Source organism: Eschrichtius robustus, chromosome 3 (assembly GCF_028021215.1).
Source record: "Eschrichtius robustus isolate mEscRob2 chromosome 3, mEscRob2.pri, whole genome shotgun sequence".
Lineage (NCBI taxonomy): Eukaryota > Metazoa > Chordata > Mammalia > Artiodactyla > Eschrichtiidae > Eschrichtius > Eschrichtius robustus.
Window position 1 is genome coordinate 19448583 of NC_090826.1, and position 17501 is coordinate 19466083.

General features: G+C 43.9%; 1 protein-coding gene and 1 pseudogene across 2 annotated transcripts; both read left to right on the forward strand.

Moving 5' to 3' along the window:
* The first annotated feature begins 280 nt into the window (after positions 1-280).
* NCMAP (non-compact myelin associated protein) lies at positions 281-13110 on the forward strand. Of its 2 annotated transcripts, XR_011073379.1 has the most exons (4): positions 281-395; positions 3431-3515; positions 7671-7995; positions 13080-13110. XR_011073379.1 is itself a non-coding variant. In XM_068537792.1 (3 exons), exons 1-3 carry the CDS (start codon positions 281-283, stop codon positions 7810-7812), a joined length of 342 nt encoding a protein of 113 aa, XP_068393893.1. In that variant the 3' UTR covers positions 7813-8494. The 2 variants fall into 2 exon arrangements, 1 of the variants encoding a protein (XP_068393893.1); XM_068537792.1 differs by lacking the exon at positions 13080-13110 and having other exon boundaries at positions 7671-8494.
* LOC137760531 (zinc transporter SLC39A7 pseudogene) lies at positions 7950-16245 on the forward strand (annotated as a pseudogene).
* The last annotated feature ends 1256 nt before the right edge of the window (positions 16246-17501 follow it).

Below are 17501 nucleotides of genomic sequence, written 5' to 3' on the forward strand. Positions count from 1 at the left end.
AACCTCCCTCACAGTTTCCAGAAGATCAATTTAGACATTCTGTGTGAAACATAGTTAGGAGGAGTTGAATAAATATTGTTGAATGAATTGAAAGTGCTCTGAAAAATGAAGTTCTTTACAAATGTCAGACCTTATTTTTAATTCCCCATGGTGTATAGTAAAAGGCCTTATCTTTAATTGCTGCTAAGAGAAACTGCATGCTTAAATATTTTCTCCTGTCATCCAGATGAAGACCAAAAAAGACATCATACAGGGGTTATAAAGATTACTCTGGTTTTAAATGATATTTCATCTTCCTTCTCAGCAGGTCGAGATGACCACAGCTACCCCTTTGGGGAGTACCACCTTCTTCTCATTGAACATGACCACCAGAGGAGAAGACTTTCTGTACAAGAGTAAGGTCAACTTAGCTTGGTGGCCAGGGGAGCGAGGGCGGGACAGGTGTTATGGTCAGCTCCTGGTGTCGAGGTCAAGGGCGTGGGCCCTGGAGACAAACTGCCTGGGTCTCAGTCTCAGTAATATACCACTTGCCAACTACATGACCCTGAGCACATGACTTCACCGCTCTGGGCTTGATTTCCTCATCTATAAGATGGGAATATTAACAAAGCTGCCCCATAGGTAGGTGTGAAAGCTAGAAGGGATAATCCATGTAAAAAACTTAGAATAGCCTCTGTGCATATGAAACATACTAAGTACCTAATGAGTATTATTATTATTATTACTATTACTATTATTTTCATTAGGGAATTTTGAGGCTTAGAAGGCGATGGAAATTTGTATCTCTTGTAAGATGGCCCTACACGAGTCACCTTAAAATGCAGCTACTTTCGTACTAGTTTTGCAAAGCAAAAACATCCCGTCAATTTACCAAGGAGTAAATGAATGTAGGTAGGAAGAGTTAGTCCTGGGGAGACATTTGCCAAGAACAAGGGGTCCCTAGAAGGAAAAATTTGAGGACCATTCTTCAGAAAACCAACTGACTGTATTAGGTGAAGTTTGGGTCCATTTCAGTCATCTCAGGTGACTTGGTACGTACCTCCATGAATGGAACAGACCTCCCGACACACATGGAGCAGTGATGAACAGTGACAGACAGCTCCAGGCTGGGGTACCGGCAGGAAGCTGGGTTAATGGCAGGATGTGCCTCTTCTATGGAGACCCAGAGAGGGTCGCTCTTGGGACAGGGTCCCACATGTTAGCCTGCTCTTTTCTGGGTGGGGAGACCTACAGAGGCCTGCTGAAATATGTCTCAAAACAGTTCTGAAGTGAAATGCAGGGTAGATAGAATCGCTGTCAGCAAGATGGGAATAATACTGTTTTTATTTAACTAAAAGTCATGTTTCTCAACTAGGCAATTTTGCCCCCTAAATAAGGTTGCCAGATTTAGCAAATGAAAGTACAGGATACCCGTTAAATTTGAATTTAAGATAAACAATTAATAGATTTTTAGTATAAGGATATACCATGCAATATTTTGAAATTATTCATTGTTCATCAGATATTCTAATTTAATGGGTATCCTGTATTTTATCTGGCAACCCTACCACCAGGAGACACTTGGCAATGTCTGAAGACATTTTTGCTTGTCACAGCTGGGAGTGTGGGAGGAGAAGTGCTACTGGTATCTAGTGAGTACAGGCCAGGGATGCTGGTAAATACCCTTCAAGGCACAGGACAGTCCCCACAACAGAGAATTATCCAGCCGAGGTTGAAAAACCCACTGGACTCCCCAGGAAGGAAAGAAAAACAAGTAACTCCATGATGGATTCCCCACCCCCTCCCTTTTTCCCCTCTGTCTTTCTTCCTATGAATAAATGCACAGTTGTTGTTGTTTAGTAAGTAAACTTTTTATAAAAGCATTACATATGTTCCAAAAAATGCCCAAATGATAAGTGCACAGCTGGACGAATTTTCACAAAGTGCACACAGCTGTGTAGCCAGCCCCCCAGATGAAGAATCAGGCCACCATCAGTGTTCCAGAAGTTCTGGTGCCCTTTGCAATCACTATCCCCCACCCACTCAAGGGAACCCACTGTTCTGACTTCTACCACCATAGATTAATTCTACCTTGATTTTGAACTTTGTATTCGTGGAATCATACCACACATACTCTTTTGTATCTGACTTCTTTTGTTCAATGTTATGTCTGTATGCACATATTTAATGGTTGCAACATAATGTATATGTATGTATATGTGGATGTGTACATAATATCATATTCTATATTCCATACTTTTCTATCATCGAAAGTGTTCCATGTACCATAGTCTTCATAATTATTATTTTAATTACAGTATATTTCATGGGATAAGTGTGCCATACCTTATTAAACCCTTCCCATATTTAGAACATCAATAATGTAATAAACATTTTCATTCATGTAGCTTTTTCTGTATTTGGGATTATTCCCTATGATCAATTCCCCAGAATCAGATAGATCGGTTTAAAGTATGAAGCTTTTTTATGATTCTTGATGTTTTCAGTATCAATTCTGGCAAGGTTGTTGATCTTGAACCTAATATTAGAGTTTGACTTTGGGACTGGGAGCTGATATTGAAATTAGAATCTGAGATATTAAGCTACAAGGACATTCATCATAGCCTTGTTTTTAAGAGTGTAAAATTGAATGCAACATAAATATCCTCAGTAAAGAATTGGTAAACAAATTATGGCACAGGCAAACAATGGAGTACTATACAGCCTTCAAGAGTCATGAAGAAAAATATGTACTTACATAGCAAGAGGATCAGGGTATTTTGTTGTAAAACAGTATACGGAATATGGTTCCATTTTTATCAAGTGCATATTTTTCCATATTTATGAATATTTTCTTAAGATGGATTTTCAGACATAGGATTAATTATTCTAAAAGATGATAGATAAATATGCACATATGCAAAAACATGATCACATTGGTGAATATATACGTATGTAGACTATCAGTGGTTCTTGGGGTAATGAGGTCTTCGTCTTCCTCTCCTCTTTGGCTTGTATGTATGTTTTCAAAATTATCTACACAGGGCACAGGGCTATTGTTGTTGCCCATGCGTGTCCTGTAGGAAAAAAAATTATCTACAAAAACCACATATTACTTTTATATTATCTGAAAGAAGGAAGGATGTTTTATTTCACAAAAGAAGTTCGAAGCTATCTTGGGGACGATAAGAGCAGGACTTAGCCTAAGGCAGGATTTTGGCAGGGAATGTGCTGAGGATATGGCCCTCCAAGTCCCATTGGAGGTAGAGGTAACTGCCACTCTAGATGTGACTCTGTCCTGGGGTCAGCAGTGAGTGTGCCAGGATTTCACATTCTCTCCTCTCCTTGACCCAGTGAGGATGCCAGGTGGTGTGTCTTCCTCCCAGCCTCCGAATCCTTCCTTGCCTTTCAGTTTGCACATTAGCCATCTCCACTCCTCTCTTCCTCGTAGGTTCTGGAGCCATCGTTGCTGCCATTGTGGTGGTTGTCATCATCATCTTCACCGTGGTTCTGATCTTGCTGAAGACGTACAACAGGTATGGGATGCCCTGGGCTTTGGAACTGTCTGGTCCCTTCAGTGATGCCAGAATGAATGGGAACTAATGTTTGTGGGTGCCTATTATGTGCACAGCAGTATCTATGAGTCCATCATCAAATGCTCTAACCCTCTGTGGGTCCTTTTTTGCTGTCTGTTCTACTGGAAGAACTTCACAGTGACCATATATTTTTGTATTTGGAGAAATATTTTTAAAATATAATAATATAATGACAATGATAATAACCTTGAGCTGTGTAGTAAACTCTTATATGTAATTTACAGATAATAGAGGAGTGTTTCAATCCTCTTCTCCTGGAGAGCCCTCTGCTAGGTTGTATTGTGTGGACCACATGAGTATTTGAGGTGACAAATACTGAAATGCACATACCTGCGACTTTACTTTCTGGGACCAAATAAGAGGAAATAAAATCATATAAATTGATTGTAAGAAGAGTAACTGCTGTGTTATCACTTATGTGTTATCACGTGTAGTCACAGCTTTGCTAGAACATTATTCTTTTCAGTGAATAAATCAAAATTAAAAGACTAAATTCAATTACATCATAGAAGACCTGGAAGCCATTAAAAAATATTGTAGAAATGTATAAATTGATGAGGAAAGTTGTTTACTACATATTGTCAAAATTTACAAAGCAGTATGTACATCATTTTTTAAAAATCAATTTGTTTTTTGGCTGCATCAGGTCTTAGTTGTGGCACATGGGATCTTTCGTTGTGGCGAGTGGCTCTTCGTCGCGGTGCGCAGCTTCTCTCTAGTTGTGGCACACAGGCTCCAGGGTGCGTGGGCTCAGTAGTTGTGGCGCGCGGGCTTAAGTACCCTGCAGCATGTGGGATCTTAGTTCCCCTACCAGGGATCGAGCCTGTGTCCCCTGCATTGGAAGGCGGATTCTTAACCACTGGACCACCAGGGAAGTCCCTAAAGCAGTATGTACATTATGATCATACACATGGGTTACGCACATGCACCCAGGAAAAGTTCAAATGATATACCACAAGGTGTTAACAACCAATATGTCTGCATGATGGGATTGCTAGTAGGTTAGTTGGTTGGTTGGTTTTTGCAGGGTCAAGAGGTATGCTTCTTTATTTCTGCATTGTTTTTATAATAATATTAATGTATTTATAAGGGTAGCTAACATATATTGATCTCTTACTATGTGCTGGGCACAGTTCTAACCTCTTTACATGTATTAACTCATTGAGTCTTCATAACAGCACCACAAAGTGGGTGCTTCTATATCCCCAATTTTATAGGTGTGAAACAGGCACAGGAAGATTAAGTAACATGCCTGAATTTACTCAGCCCTAATTGGCAGAGTTGGGATTCAAACCCAGTTCATCTTGTTTCAGAGAAAATACTCCCACCAGTACACATATAATAACAGTAATAACATTTCATATGTTATTTTTAAAAATCTTTGGGCTGTTACAATTTGGGTCTATTTCAAACCAGGAAGTGACATCAGACCCCAAGTTCTACCCGCCATTCCTCTCCATCATTGCTGGAGCTCTCAACCCCTTTTCTAGGTTGAAATTTGGATGGAGACTCTACTCACCCCATCCTGTTTACAATGATACGTGGGCTGGGAATTGAGAAACCTGGGTTCAGTCTTTGGTCTGTCAAAAGTAAGCAAGTTATTTAGCCTCTCTGTGCTTTGATTTTATCATCTTTAAAATGGAAGTGTCTCTAAATAGACATTTCTCCAAAGAAGACACACAGGTGGTCAATAGACACATGAAAAGATGCTCAACATTGCTAAATATTAGAGAAATGCAAATCAAAACTACAATGAGGTATCACCTCACACTGGTCAGAATGGCCATAATTAAAAAGTCTATTGGACTTCCCTGGTGGTCCAGTGGTTAAGAATCCACCTGCCAATGCAAGGGACATGGGTTCGATCCCTGGTCTGGGAAGATCCAACAAGCCATGGGGCAACTAAGCCTATGTGCCACAACTACTGAGCCCGTTCTCTAGAGCCCGAGAGCTGCAACTACTGAAGCCCGTGCACTCTGGGCCCACGTGCCACAACTACTGAGCCCGCGTGCTGCAACTACTGAAGCCTGCACGCTTAGAGCCCATGCTCTGCAACAAGAGAAGCCACCGCAATGAGAAGCCTGTGCACCTCAAAGAAGAGTAGCCCCCGCTCGCCGCAACTAGAGAAAGCCCTCATGCAGCAATGAAGACCCAACGCAACCAAAAAAAAAAAAAAAATCAGTTAAAAAAAAAAAGTCTACAAATAATAAATGCCGGAGAGAGTGTGGAGAAAAGGGAACCCTCCTCCACTGTTGGTGGGAATGTAAGTTGGTACAGCCACTATGGAAAACAGCCACTATGGAAAACAGGTTCCTTAAAAAACTTAAAATAGAGTTACCATATGATCTAGCAATTCCACTCCTGGGCATATACGGAGAAAACTATAATTCAAAAAGATACTTGCACCCCAATGTTCATAGCAACACTATTTACAATAGCTGAGACGTGGAAGCAACCTAAATGTCTACTGATAGATGAACAGATAAAGAAGATGTGGTATGTATACACAATGGAATACTACTCAGCCATAAAAAAGAATGAAATAATGCCATTTGCAGCAACATGGATGGACCTAGAGATCATCATACTAAGTGAAGTAAGTCAGACAGAGAAAGACAAATATCATATGATATTACTTATATATAGAATCTAAAATATGATACAAATGAACTTATTTACGAAACAGACTCACAGACATAGAAAACAAATTTATGGTTACCAAAGGGAAAAGGCAGGGGTTGGGGGAGAGGGATAAATTAGGAGTTTGGGATTAGCAGATACAAACAAAATAGATAAACAACAAGGTCCTACTGTATAGCACAGGGAACTATATTCAATATCTTGTAATAGCCTATAATGGAAAAGAATATGAAAAAAATATGTATATGTAACTGAATCACTTTGCTGTACACGAGAAATTAACACAACATTGTAAATCAACTATACTTCAATAAAAGAAAAGAATAGGAGGACTTCCTTGCTGGAGCAGCGGTTGAGAATCCGCCTGCCAGTGCAGGAGACACGGGTTCAAGCCCTGGTCCAGGAAGATCCCACATGCTGCGGGGCAACTAAGCCCGTGCGCCACAACTACTGAAGCCCGTGCACCTAGAGCCCGTGCTCCGCAACAAGAGAAGCCACTGCAATGAGAAGCCCGCGTACCGCAACGAAGAGTGGCCCCCGCTCGCCGCAACTAGTGAAAGCCTGCACGCCACAAGGAAGACCCAATGCAGCCAAAAATAAAATAAAAAAAAAGAATAGGCAGAAATTTTAATTCAACAACAACAAAAATGGAAGGTTCTTAAAGTGTGATAATTGTGTTATGGTTACATTGAAGAACGCCCTTGTTCTTAGGAGTATTTAGGGTTGAAGTGGCATGATGTCTGCAACTAACTCACAAGTAGTTCATGATTTTTTTAAAAACTGTGTGTGTGTGTGTGTGTGTGTAAATGGGGCAAGGAAAAGAAAGAAAGCAAATGTGGCAAATTGTTAACAATTTGTCAATTGTTTAGTGAAGGGTATTCAGGTATTAGTTGTACTATTTGTGTAACTTTTCTGAGGATTTGAAATTTTGAAAAAAGAAGCATGATAGGTCAACAAGATGAAATTTCATGTAGACTTTAGAATGAATGATTGTTGTTAGTTATTGAATTTTATGGCATATGAAATGAAAGCTAGGATATATGTTTTAAGTCCATTCTCTTCTCAACTATGTAAAAAGTTCTTCAATACTTCTAGCAATAAACTTAGCAAGCATAATGAGGCTACAAAATTTCACTCACATTACAACTTTGAACAGAAAAAAAAATGTAATATATTCATTTTGTCTTCAAAATAGCCACCTATCTGCTACTTTACTCATTCATTAATAGGAAAAAAATAAAATTAAGTATCCAACCTGGGTTAAACAAAAAACTGAAGGGTCAGACTACCTGATGTCTAAGATCCCTTCCAGTTGTAAAATTCTGTGATTGGCAATAAGCAACATGATTTAATGATGATATATATTAATTTCATCACTGGAGCTCTAGTCACAGAGCTCATTCCCCAAGGCATATGAGGGGGAAGGCGCAGCCATGCGTGTGTATCTCATTACAGGAAAATGAGGACAAGACGGGAGCTGGAGCCCAAGGTCCCCAAGCCAGCCTCCCCTTCTGCCCTGGGCCCAAACAGCAACAGCAGTCAACACCCTGCAACTGTGACCTTCAGCCCTATTGACGTCCATGTGGAGACTCGGTGACCCCCCATCCTGGGTGCTGTCTTGGCCACTGTCCAAAGAGCCTTCAGTCAAGACCAAGAAGCACATTTCTCCTCTGGCAGCTTCACTATGAGTTTGTTCCAGTCAGGTCAACAGGGGCATCTCTTATGCAATCCCTGATGCTTCAGGCAACCCCCAACCCCATCCTGCCGGGCCCCACCCCAGGTACGTCCGTATCCCTGCTGCCACCCTTCCAAAAAGCTGTGCTATTTTGGGAATCCACTGCTGTGGGTTTAGCTGTCTCCCCCTAAACACAATAGCTAGACAGACAGACAGACAGACAGGCAGATAGCCCAGGAGTCTTCTGGTCAGGAGTCAGGGGTCAGGGCATGCTCCTGAGAGGGTCTGCCTGAGGTTATATCGGAGGAAGAGCCATATCCACAGCTTTGTAGAGCAAAATAGTCAATCCCATAATCAGACACAGGGGAACTAACTTGGACTAACTCACCAAAAACCCAGCTTGTTAATTTATAACTTGTTCCAGTGCTAAATGACTGCTAGCTAGCTCATGATGATTGATCAGCACATTTCTCCCTCTTTAAGAAAGGTTTTGGGAAAAACTGGATTCTTCTCCAAAGGTGTCTACTTCTTTAGTAAAGAGTCAAAGTCGAAGACATAGGATGACCTTGAGGAAGAATGGCATCTAGGATGAAAGCTTGTTGTAGTGTCCATGGGCCTGGAATGAGCCTGGCATCTGGTCAGGGCCCCTCCCCCCCCCACGGGGGCTGGATTAACCTTGACTCAGTCTCATTTCTTGGCTTCCCTCTATTTGGATTCTGAGCAATCCTCACTCTCCAGTTACCATCTTACCTCCAAGGTCCAGTATTTGGAGACTGATTAGATTACGACTCTATTTATGTTACCTCTGCCCTTCCTGGTCACCTTGCAAAGATTCAGGATATATTCAAAGTACCACATTCACAAACCATTCCTCTGGACAGAACTCATCTCTTTGACACTTTAGCCTGGAGAACAATCTACTGAAAGAGGAAAGCATTTTGGAGTTAAGAAGACCTGTCTTCCAAGCCCTATTTCCTGGTTTTGTGGCCTTGGGAAAGTGACTTGACCCTCCATATTCTGTTTCCTAACATGAAATGGGAATAACGTCTGCCTCACTGGGTGACTATAACAAGCCAAGGACTTAGTAAAGCAGCTTAGGTAGTGCCTGGCACCCAGCAGATGCTTTATAAATGGGAGCCAGCGTTATTATGACAAATTTCTTCCATTGTAAGACATACACTTGTTCCCATTTTAGTGATTCTGAAATCAGAATATGTCTTAAAATTGATGGGTCCACTAATAAGGTTGCATTTTTTTTCTCTCTCTCTCTCAAAAAGCTGTTTTTTAGCCAGTTGTGCATTTTACAATTGAAGGCATCTTGGAAACAAGGTAATAAATCTGTATTCTGTTACAGACAGTGGCACACTCTGACATTTAACCTTAAATTCTAGGAGTGTCTCCTTCTGAGGGAAAACTGAGGGTCAGGAGGTAAGAAGACTGACACAGGGTCACACAGTTCATGTCATCCCACTATAAAAATGCTCACTTGAATGTATCTGGAGAAATACAGGCAAATTCTTTCTCCCCAGACATCTCTTCTCCCTCCTGTGTTTAAATATCCACCAGACACTTTGCAAGGTGCTTTTACATAAGTTATGTCATGGGATTTGTTTTTCCCAATAACCCTGGGAGGTATTATTTTTCCCATTTGCCAATGAGAATTTCAAACTCAAGAAGAAAAAATACTCGCTCAAAGTCTCACAGCTTGTGAGACAGTAAGTTACAAAGACAAGACTCAAACCCTGGTCTCTTCGACTCCAAAGTCCATCTTTTTGTTGTATTGTAGCCAAAGGGGCCCTTTCCAAATCCATCCAAGCTCTGAGGATTTCTGCTTCATTCCCCCACCACTTAGGCCCAAGGGGCAAGGCATGAGATGGCCTGGAACCAAGGCAAAGCCATTTAAGGACTCAAGCCCACATAGATATGTTTCCCAGATGTATTCTGCTTTAAAAAAAAAAAAAAAAAAAAAAGATTGTTTGGAGTGTTCTAGCCCTAAAGCCAAACTCTTCTGTCCACAGTGGAATCTTCCTGGAAGAAAGAAGGACATATCCCTGTAGTATAAATGAAAGCTTGGAAATGGAAGGGGGAGGTAGAGAGGTGAGGGGGAGGCAAAGAAAAGCGTTGTGTTTTGTTTTTAACTGATGACGATTAACTCAGTAAACATCCTTTAAGGGCTCCTGTATGCCAGTTGAGGTGCTACTAAACACAGTAAGCATGGTCCCTGCACTCGGGGAGTCTGCAGCTGACCTCCTGAGACAGGGATCTTGCAGCACAGTTAAATTTCATTTCTGACAGGTGCCTTTCCTAACGGAGCAGATGCTGCCTTATTTGGCCACTGAATCAATAAATATTAAACGCTTAAAGAAAAATGTCTAAAAATAAAAAAGTTTAAATCAAACATTTGTTGAGTTGATTTCAATTCAGTTTAGAGATAACAAATACCTTTTTTAGAAACTTCCTTTCCCTGACAATGTAGACAGGGCCCTAAGGGAAAGCCGGAGCTGTTTCAAACATTGCGTTCTCACTTCTGTAGGATGGTGGAAAAGATGGGCTGCTCTGTGAGGTAGAAAATGTGTTAACTTGATGAAATATTATGCAGGGAATCCCATTTCACAGCAGGCTGAGAAGCCAAGGTTTGGGGACCCTGGGGAGTGGAGGAGACATTAGAATGGAACCCAAATCACCAATAATGATGTTTACCATTAACTAAGCTCCTACTGTGAGCCAGGCATAGGATGGGTCCTTTCTACCCACCAGCTCCTTTAACCATTACAGCTCCCATGCATAGAGTGATCATTATTTCTATTTTTTGGATGAGGAAACAGGTGCAGGGAGGTAGCTTGTCTGTGGGTGATATCATGGACATGGGTCCTACTTTTGGTGATGTTGAGTTCATTTGACTGGTCTAATTATTAAATATACATAAGACTTATTAACAGGAGAAAAAAAATTAGTTTATGTGCATGGAGGTCTCATAGAAATGGGGCCCCTGAAGTGACCAAAGCAGGCTGTTTATGCAATATCATTTTTAGACAAAGAAACAATTATTTGTGAAGATTCAATGAAACCAAGGGGCTGGTGCTTGGGGTAGCAGATGAATGAAGAAGTAAAAATGTTTGTTTATACAGCTTTCTTAGCCTTGAATTCCCTAACTCTGGTGATAAGGATGCTTTCTATCCTCCTGGTATAAGGAGGATACCTTCACATGGGAGATTTATTTCCCACTATCAGGGAGAAACAGGGCGGTCAGAGAGGGTTTTTTTAATATCATTTTTTTTTCTACCAGCTGTTTCTCAAGTAACTTTAATTCAAAATAATCAATATGCCATCATGGCGTATCTTGGGCAGGCTTCTCTGAGCCCCAACAGTGACCATTCCTGTGTTTGAGAAGTCCTCTGCTTTAAGAGACAGGACCACCTCCTGCTATAAAAACTGGAAAGGCCAGACACTCATTTTCTCGGAGTCTCTTGCAGCTAGGGGGAGGTCACATGACCTAGGCTTTGCCAGTCAGACACCTGTGCCGCAGACTTTGAATCCTGAAGTTGGCAACCTCAAGGGATAGGAACTGCAGAATCTGCTCTGGTGGCAGGTGTGTTGGCACCCTCCACTTCAAGAGGCAGCCACATCAGGGATTCTAGCAGCAGTGGCAGGGGCATTCTTGAGTCCAGACCCAGTGCCCATTGGAATTGACTATGTGAGCTGTGCCCGACAACATCAGCCATGGTATCTGTACCAAACTAGTTCTGTAGTAGGATTTTAAGCACCACACCTGGCCTCATATCTCTGAGCCTGGTTCTAGCCTTCCAGGAATTCTAGCAACTACCTGATTCCCTTTTCTGCTGAAATCAAGAGTCACTTCCTGTTGCTTGTAGCTAAGTACTATATGGCTGTGGGGGACTTGCTCGTGGCCACCCACATGGGAAGTGGCTGGCACTAGAACCCAGGTCCCCAAAGCTCTTGCTCTTTCCGTGCACATGCTTCCAGGCAAGTGATCAAAGGATCCCAAAGTGCTGTGAAATCATAGAGGAAGTAAAGTCACCACCAATTACTCTTATCCCAGAGACTTTGTGACTTTGTAAATGTTAATGAGGGAGTATTAAAAAGAACCTGGAAGAATGGGTAGGATTTTTTAAAGTTTTTTTAATTGAAGTGTAACACACATGCTCGTGTGTGTGTGTGTGTGCAGCTCAAAAAATGTTCACAAACTGAGCATACTTGTGTAACCGACATGAAAATGAAGAAATAAAGCATTACCAGCACCCCAGCAGCCTCCCTTTTCCTCCTCCTGCCCTATTCACCTCCCGCAAAGAGTACCCACTCTCCTGACTTTTACCACCACGGAACAATTTTGTCTCTAAGTAGAATTATACTGTAAACTCTTGTTTCTGGCTTGTTTTGCACAACATGGTGTTTGTAATATGTGTTGATATTGTTACCTGTAGTTGAAGATCATTGATTCTCATTGTGGTAGTATTTCATTATGTGACTATAACTACATGTTATTTTTCCATTCTACCGTTTGATGTACATAAGAGCTGTTTCCGGTTTGGGTCTGTAACAAGTAGTGCTGCTGTGGACATTGTGGTGGTCATATATGTATTTCTGTGGGAATATTTCTAGCAGAGTAATTGCTGGGTCATAGGGTATGTATATATTTAGCCTTAGTCAACAGTGCCAGTTTTCCAAAGAGCTGCACCAATTTACAGTGGTGTATGAGAGTTCCACCTGCTCCCCATCTTTTACTAACACTAGGATATGTTCAGAATCTTCCATTTCACTCATTCTGATGTGTGTGCAGTGGGTGCTCATTATGGTTTTAATTTGTATTCCCTGATGATTAATGGAACTGATCGCTTTTTCATGTGTTCATTGGCCATTTCAATTTCATTAGGTTTCATCTGTTATGAAGTTATGTTTCCATTTGTCCATTTTTTTGTATTTGCTTCTTTCCTTTTTCATTACTGACTGGTCAGAGTTTTATATGTATTCTGGATATAAGTCCTCTGTCAGCTTGCGGCTTGCCTTTTTAAAAACTAACGGCTTTATTGAGATATAAATTGCATACCATCAAGTTCACCCTTTTAAAGGTGGTTTTTAGTATATTCACAGAGTTGTGCAGCCATCACCCCTATCAAATTCCAGAAGGCTGTTCAGTTCCCTTGTTCCTTCTCTGTGGCTCACATTTATAGATGCACACCAGGTACTGGAGAGATGATGATGGGCAAGATAGAAGTGGCCCCTGACTTCACAGAACTTCTTGCGTAGCAGGGAAGACAAACAAACAACTGCAGTATAGAACAATTATTCTTGTGATAAGAGGAAGTTCAGGGTGTTATGGAAGCCTCTTGCTTGGGCACCTAGCTCAGCCCGAGGTTGGCGCATAGGGAAGAAGGCTCCGCAGAAGAAACAACATCTATGTGAAGAGAGAAAGACTGAGTAGGAGTGAGCAGGGGGAGAGTGGGAGGAGAGGAAGAGAGATGAAGAGGGGAGCCCTGCTGGAGAGAGAAGCTGCAGCTGAGCAGATGGCCAAGGAAGCAGCAGGAGATGGGTGAGGAAAAGAGAAGAGAGGCTCCGGGATGAAGGATCTTGAGGGCTTCACTCTTTTAAAGGCAATGGGGCACTTCCCCGGTGGCACAGTGGTTAAGAATCCACCAACCAATGCAGGGGACATGGGTTTGATCCCTGGTCCGGGAAGACCCCACATGCCGCGGAGCAAGGAAGCCTGTGTGCCACAACTACTGAGCCTGTGCTCTATAGCCTGCAAGCCACAACTGCTGAGCCCGTGCACCTAGATCCCATGGTCTGCAACAAGAGAAGGCACCGCAACGAGAAGCCTGTGCCTCGTAACGAAGAGTAGCCCCCGTTCGCCGCAACTAGAGAAAGCTCACGCACAGCAACAAAGACCCAACGCGGCCAAATAAATAAATAAATAAATAAATAAATAAAGGGCAATGGGGAGCCACAGAAGGTGCTGGAGCGTGGAAGTGACCAGATCAGATCTGTGCTTTAAGGAGATGAATCTTGCTATAATGTGCAGAATGGATTGGTGTGGGAGAGACTGGAGGCTGGGAGAACAGTTTCAAGTCTATTGCAAGAAGTGTGTCTGTGTGCATCTGTGCGTCTGTTAATTTTTAAATGCCTTTTGTAAATAGCCCTCTAATTGTGAAGTTTTGTTCTTTTCCTTTTTTTAAGTAGCTATTTGTGGGTATGTAGTAACCCAACAAAAATGTCTCCAGGAATCCTCTCGGGCCCACTGGATGGGAACACACAGGGGGGCATTGTATCAGCTCTGTAGCCCTTTGTCCCGGGACACCCATTCCCCATACAGAAAATTTCCTGGCAAAGAGGCGAACTACTGTGGTTCAGCAGATGCTACTGTCCTGGACTCTTGACGGTCTGCCCACGTTTGGGAGAAGCAGGTAAAAACAAGAATGACCTTCAGGTCTCTAGTGACATGAAACCCTCTACCTGATCACAGCCCAGATAGTAGCAGAGAGGGTCCCTTCCTGGCTCAAACTCAATCTCCTGAATGAATGTTACCTGGGCCGCCAGCTGTTCTTAAAGATGCTGCAGTGCCTTAATTGATCTCAGAGAAATACAACAACCAATTTAGGCATTCTTTCTAGCTTTCCAGTTCTTGTCTTAGGAGGCATATGGAGTAAAAAAGATAAAAAAACTTTAATGTCTCAGTATTCACAACCTTGACTGGAAGAATCTGTGAATTGGGCAGTTTGTTCTGCATAATAAAGGAGGGGAGAAGAGGGTGGTGTTTGTTTTGTTTTGTTCTGTGTGTTTGCTTCTCCTCCCTGCCTGGCCCCTCCACCATTCTCTCCAAGTTCATGGCGCTGTCATCTCTGACCAAATAAGTCCCTTCTTATTTTATGTTTTCCACTTCACCCTGAATCGCCACTCCTACTTTTCATCTCCACCATAGACACTCCCTTTCATTTATTTAATTTATCTCATTAAAAAAAACAAGCAAAAACTTTGCATTGACCACTCAGGCCCCTCAGGCACTGGGCCACCTCTCTGCTTTCCCTTATAGCAAAATTCTTCAAAAGTGCTGTGTGCGGAATAGTCTTAGGAAGAGTCTTGGGAACAATGAGGGTGGGGACAGAATGGAATGGAGGAGCGACCATAGAAGTGGACAGAGGGCATGAGTGGGATAAAGCTGACCCCACGCAGGTATAGAGCTGAAGGTCAAGTGGAGTCACTGTCTCTCTCCCTCTGGTAAGCTTGGTGGCCTGAGGCCCAGGGACCCGCACTGGGTGGCTGTGGGACTGCCGACCTGGGTGGCCTCGGGGTTTCTGGTGGCCAGACACGAGGGTCATGGAGGCCTGCATGAGAACTTCTGTGGTCACAGCCGCAGGCACCCAGGTGTGGATTTCCACCAAGGACAGTCACGCCTGTGCCCATGGCCACACTCTCAAGAGCATCTGGCGTGGGCACACCCCCGGTCACGACCATGGAGGATTTGCCCCATGGCCATAGCCATGGCCAGTCCCATGACGGCCTCTCCCACAGAGGACATGGATATGACCATGAGCACTGCCTATGCACTGGGGCCACAGTGCTGATCTCTGCAGCTCCATTTTTTTTCCTCTTCCTTATCCTCGAGGAGTCCAGGTCCCCTGACACTGCTTTCCACTCCAGATTTTACTCAGTTTTGCTTGGGGTGGGCTCCTGGGAGATGTCTTCCTCAACCTCATGCCCCCTGCCCTGGAACCTCTTTCTTACCACTGTTTGAAGCACAACGGGAGGGCCCTATGCTGTCTGCGAGATGGTGGGTCCTCAGTGGAACTATCGCCTCTCTTTGCGAGACGAGGCGGGAGGAGAAGCACATGCTCTGGATCACACATGGAAGTCACGGATGTGGAAGACAGGAGCATCCCCTGAAGGAGAAGCAGAGCTCAGAGGAAGAAGAAAAGGACGTGGGGCGGAGGGGTCTCAGAGGAGGAGAGGAGGGAGCACAGGGTGCAAAGATGGGCCCAGGAGACCTCAGAATTCTGAAGGGGAAAAGTCAGGTTCAGACCTGCATGTACTGGGGTAGCTGAATCTGGCTGCTGACTGGCACCAACCTCACAGGTGGTCTGGCCACGGTGCTTCATTTCAGGGGGTTGGGGGCTGGAGATCCTGACCCCACTGACTGTCCCACTGCAGGAAGTGCCCCAAGAAGTCGGGGACTACGCCTTGTTGGTCCAGTCTGGCAATAGGGGCGCTGGTGTGTGCAGCCTTACGGTCCTAACTCAAGGAGGGGTGTGGGCAGTAAAGTGCAGGCGGGGTGGGTCCTGGCTGGGCTCTGCCACTCACTGCTTTATCTACAGAGCAACTACGTCCCATGTCCGCCTGGCCTGAGTTGTTGAGGGAGGTGTCACCATTGCAATCCCTTCCTGGAGATGCTGGGGCATGTTGTCAGAACAGTGCTGATGGTCCACTCGAGGGAGAGGTGGGATAAACTGCCCCCACCCCTGCCCCAAACTTCTAGCTTCTAACTCCTCCAGGTCAGGGGTCTGTGGAGGTTGGAGGCCCTGGCCAGGGAGCTCTGCTAAAGGAAAGAGCTGTATCTGAGGGAAGTGGAGGCTTTGGCACGAGGACCGTCAGGGTCTGGCAGTCCTACAGGGGCTGTAGAGGCGAAATTGAGAGGCCAGAGGGACGGTGCCATCAGGCACGGGCTGGCCACGTTGTTGTGTTTGGAGGGCTACCTGGGGCCATGAAGAAGGCTGGAAGAGAGAGAGGGGATGGCAGCCCACCCCGTGTCCCCACCCAACCTGTTCTCGGAGGACCAAGCTGCCACACACAGGCTTCTCCAGGGTCTGCCTCCCTTCTCGCACCTGGTGGTGGAAGCTCCAGGGAAGACTAGAGCCCTGGACAGAGGGGGAAGAAGGAGGAGGTGAGGATAAGCGTCAACTAAACTTCAATCACGTGACCTGATCCAGGAGTGACGGGAGGAGGGGGATTAGCTGCTAATCTCGTGGCCTGATTTGTGTGTGTGTGTTTCTATTCTTTTTATATTACTGTTTGAATGGAGAGTAGGGGTGATGAAATAAAGTCCCTGGATCTCCAGCCCCACCCAAAACACAGAAGTGCTGTCTCTGCTTGCTTTACCCACTTCTTTTCCTGGTCTCTCTAAAGCTCTCTCTAGTAGTGAGGCTTTCAACCCCATCACTGCATTAAATTATCTTTGCCAAAACTATTCAGTCCTCCTCGGTCATTTTATCAGCTTATCAGCAGCATCAGGCACAGGCTATCGCTCCTTCCTTCTGGAAATGGCTCCTCGCTTGGCCTCCAGAACCCCACACTCTCTTGGTTTTCTTCCAACCTCAGAGGCCATTTCTTTTTGGCCTCCTTTGCTGGCTCCTCACCACCTTCCCTCCTTCTAAATAATGGAGTGTCTCGGGGCTTGGTCTCAGGCTCTCTTGCTGTTGTGGTCTCTAGGTGACTTCATCTAATCCCATGATTTAAATACCTTCTATCTACTGCAACTCCCAAAAGTGTATCCTCAGACCTTTCCCCTGAATTCTATTCTAGATAAATGGCCAACAGACTTCTCAGTACCTCCACTTTGATGTCTAACGGGCATCCCAAACATAAACCAAACCAAACTCTTGTTT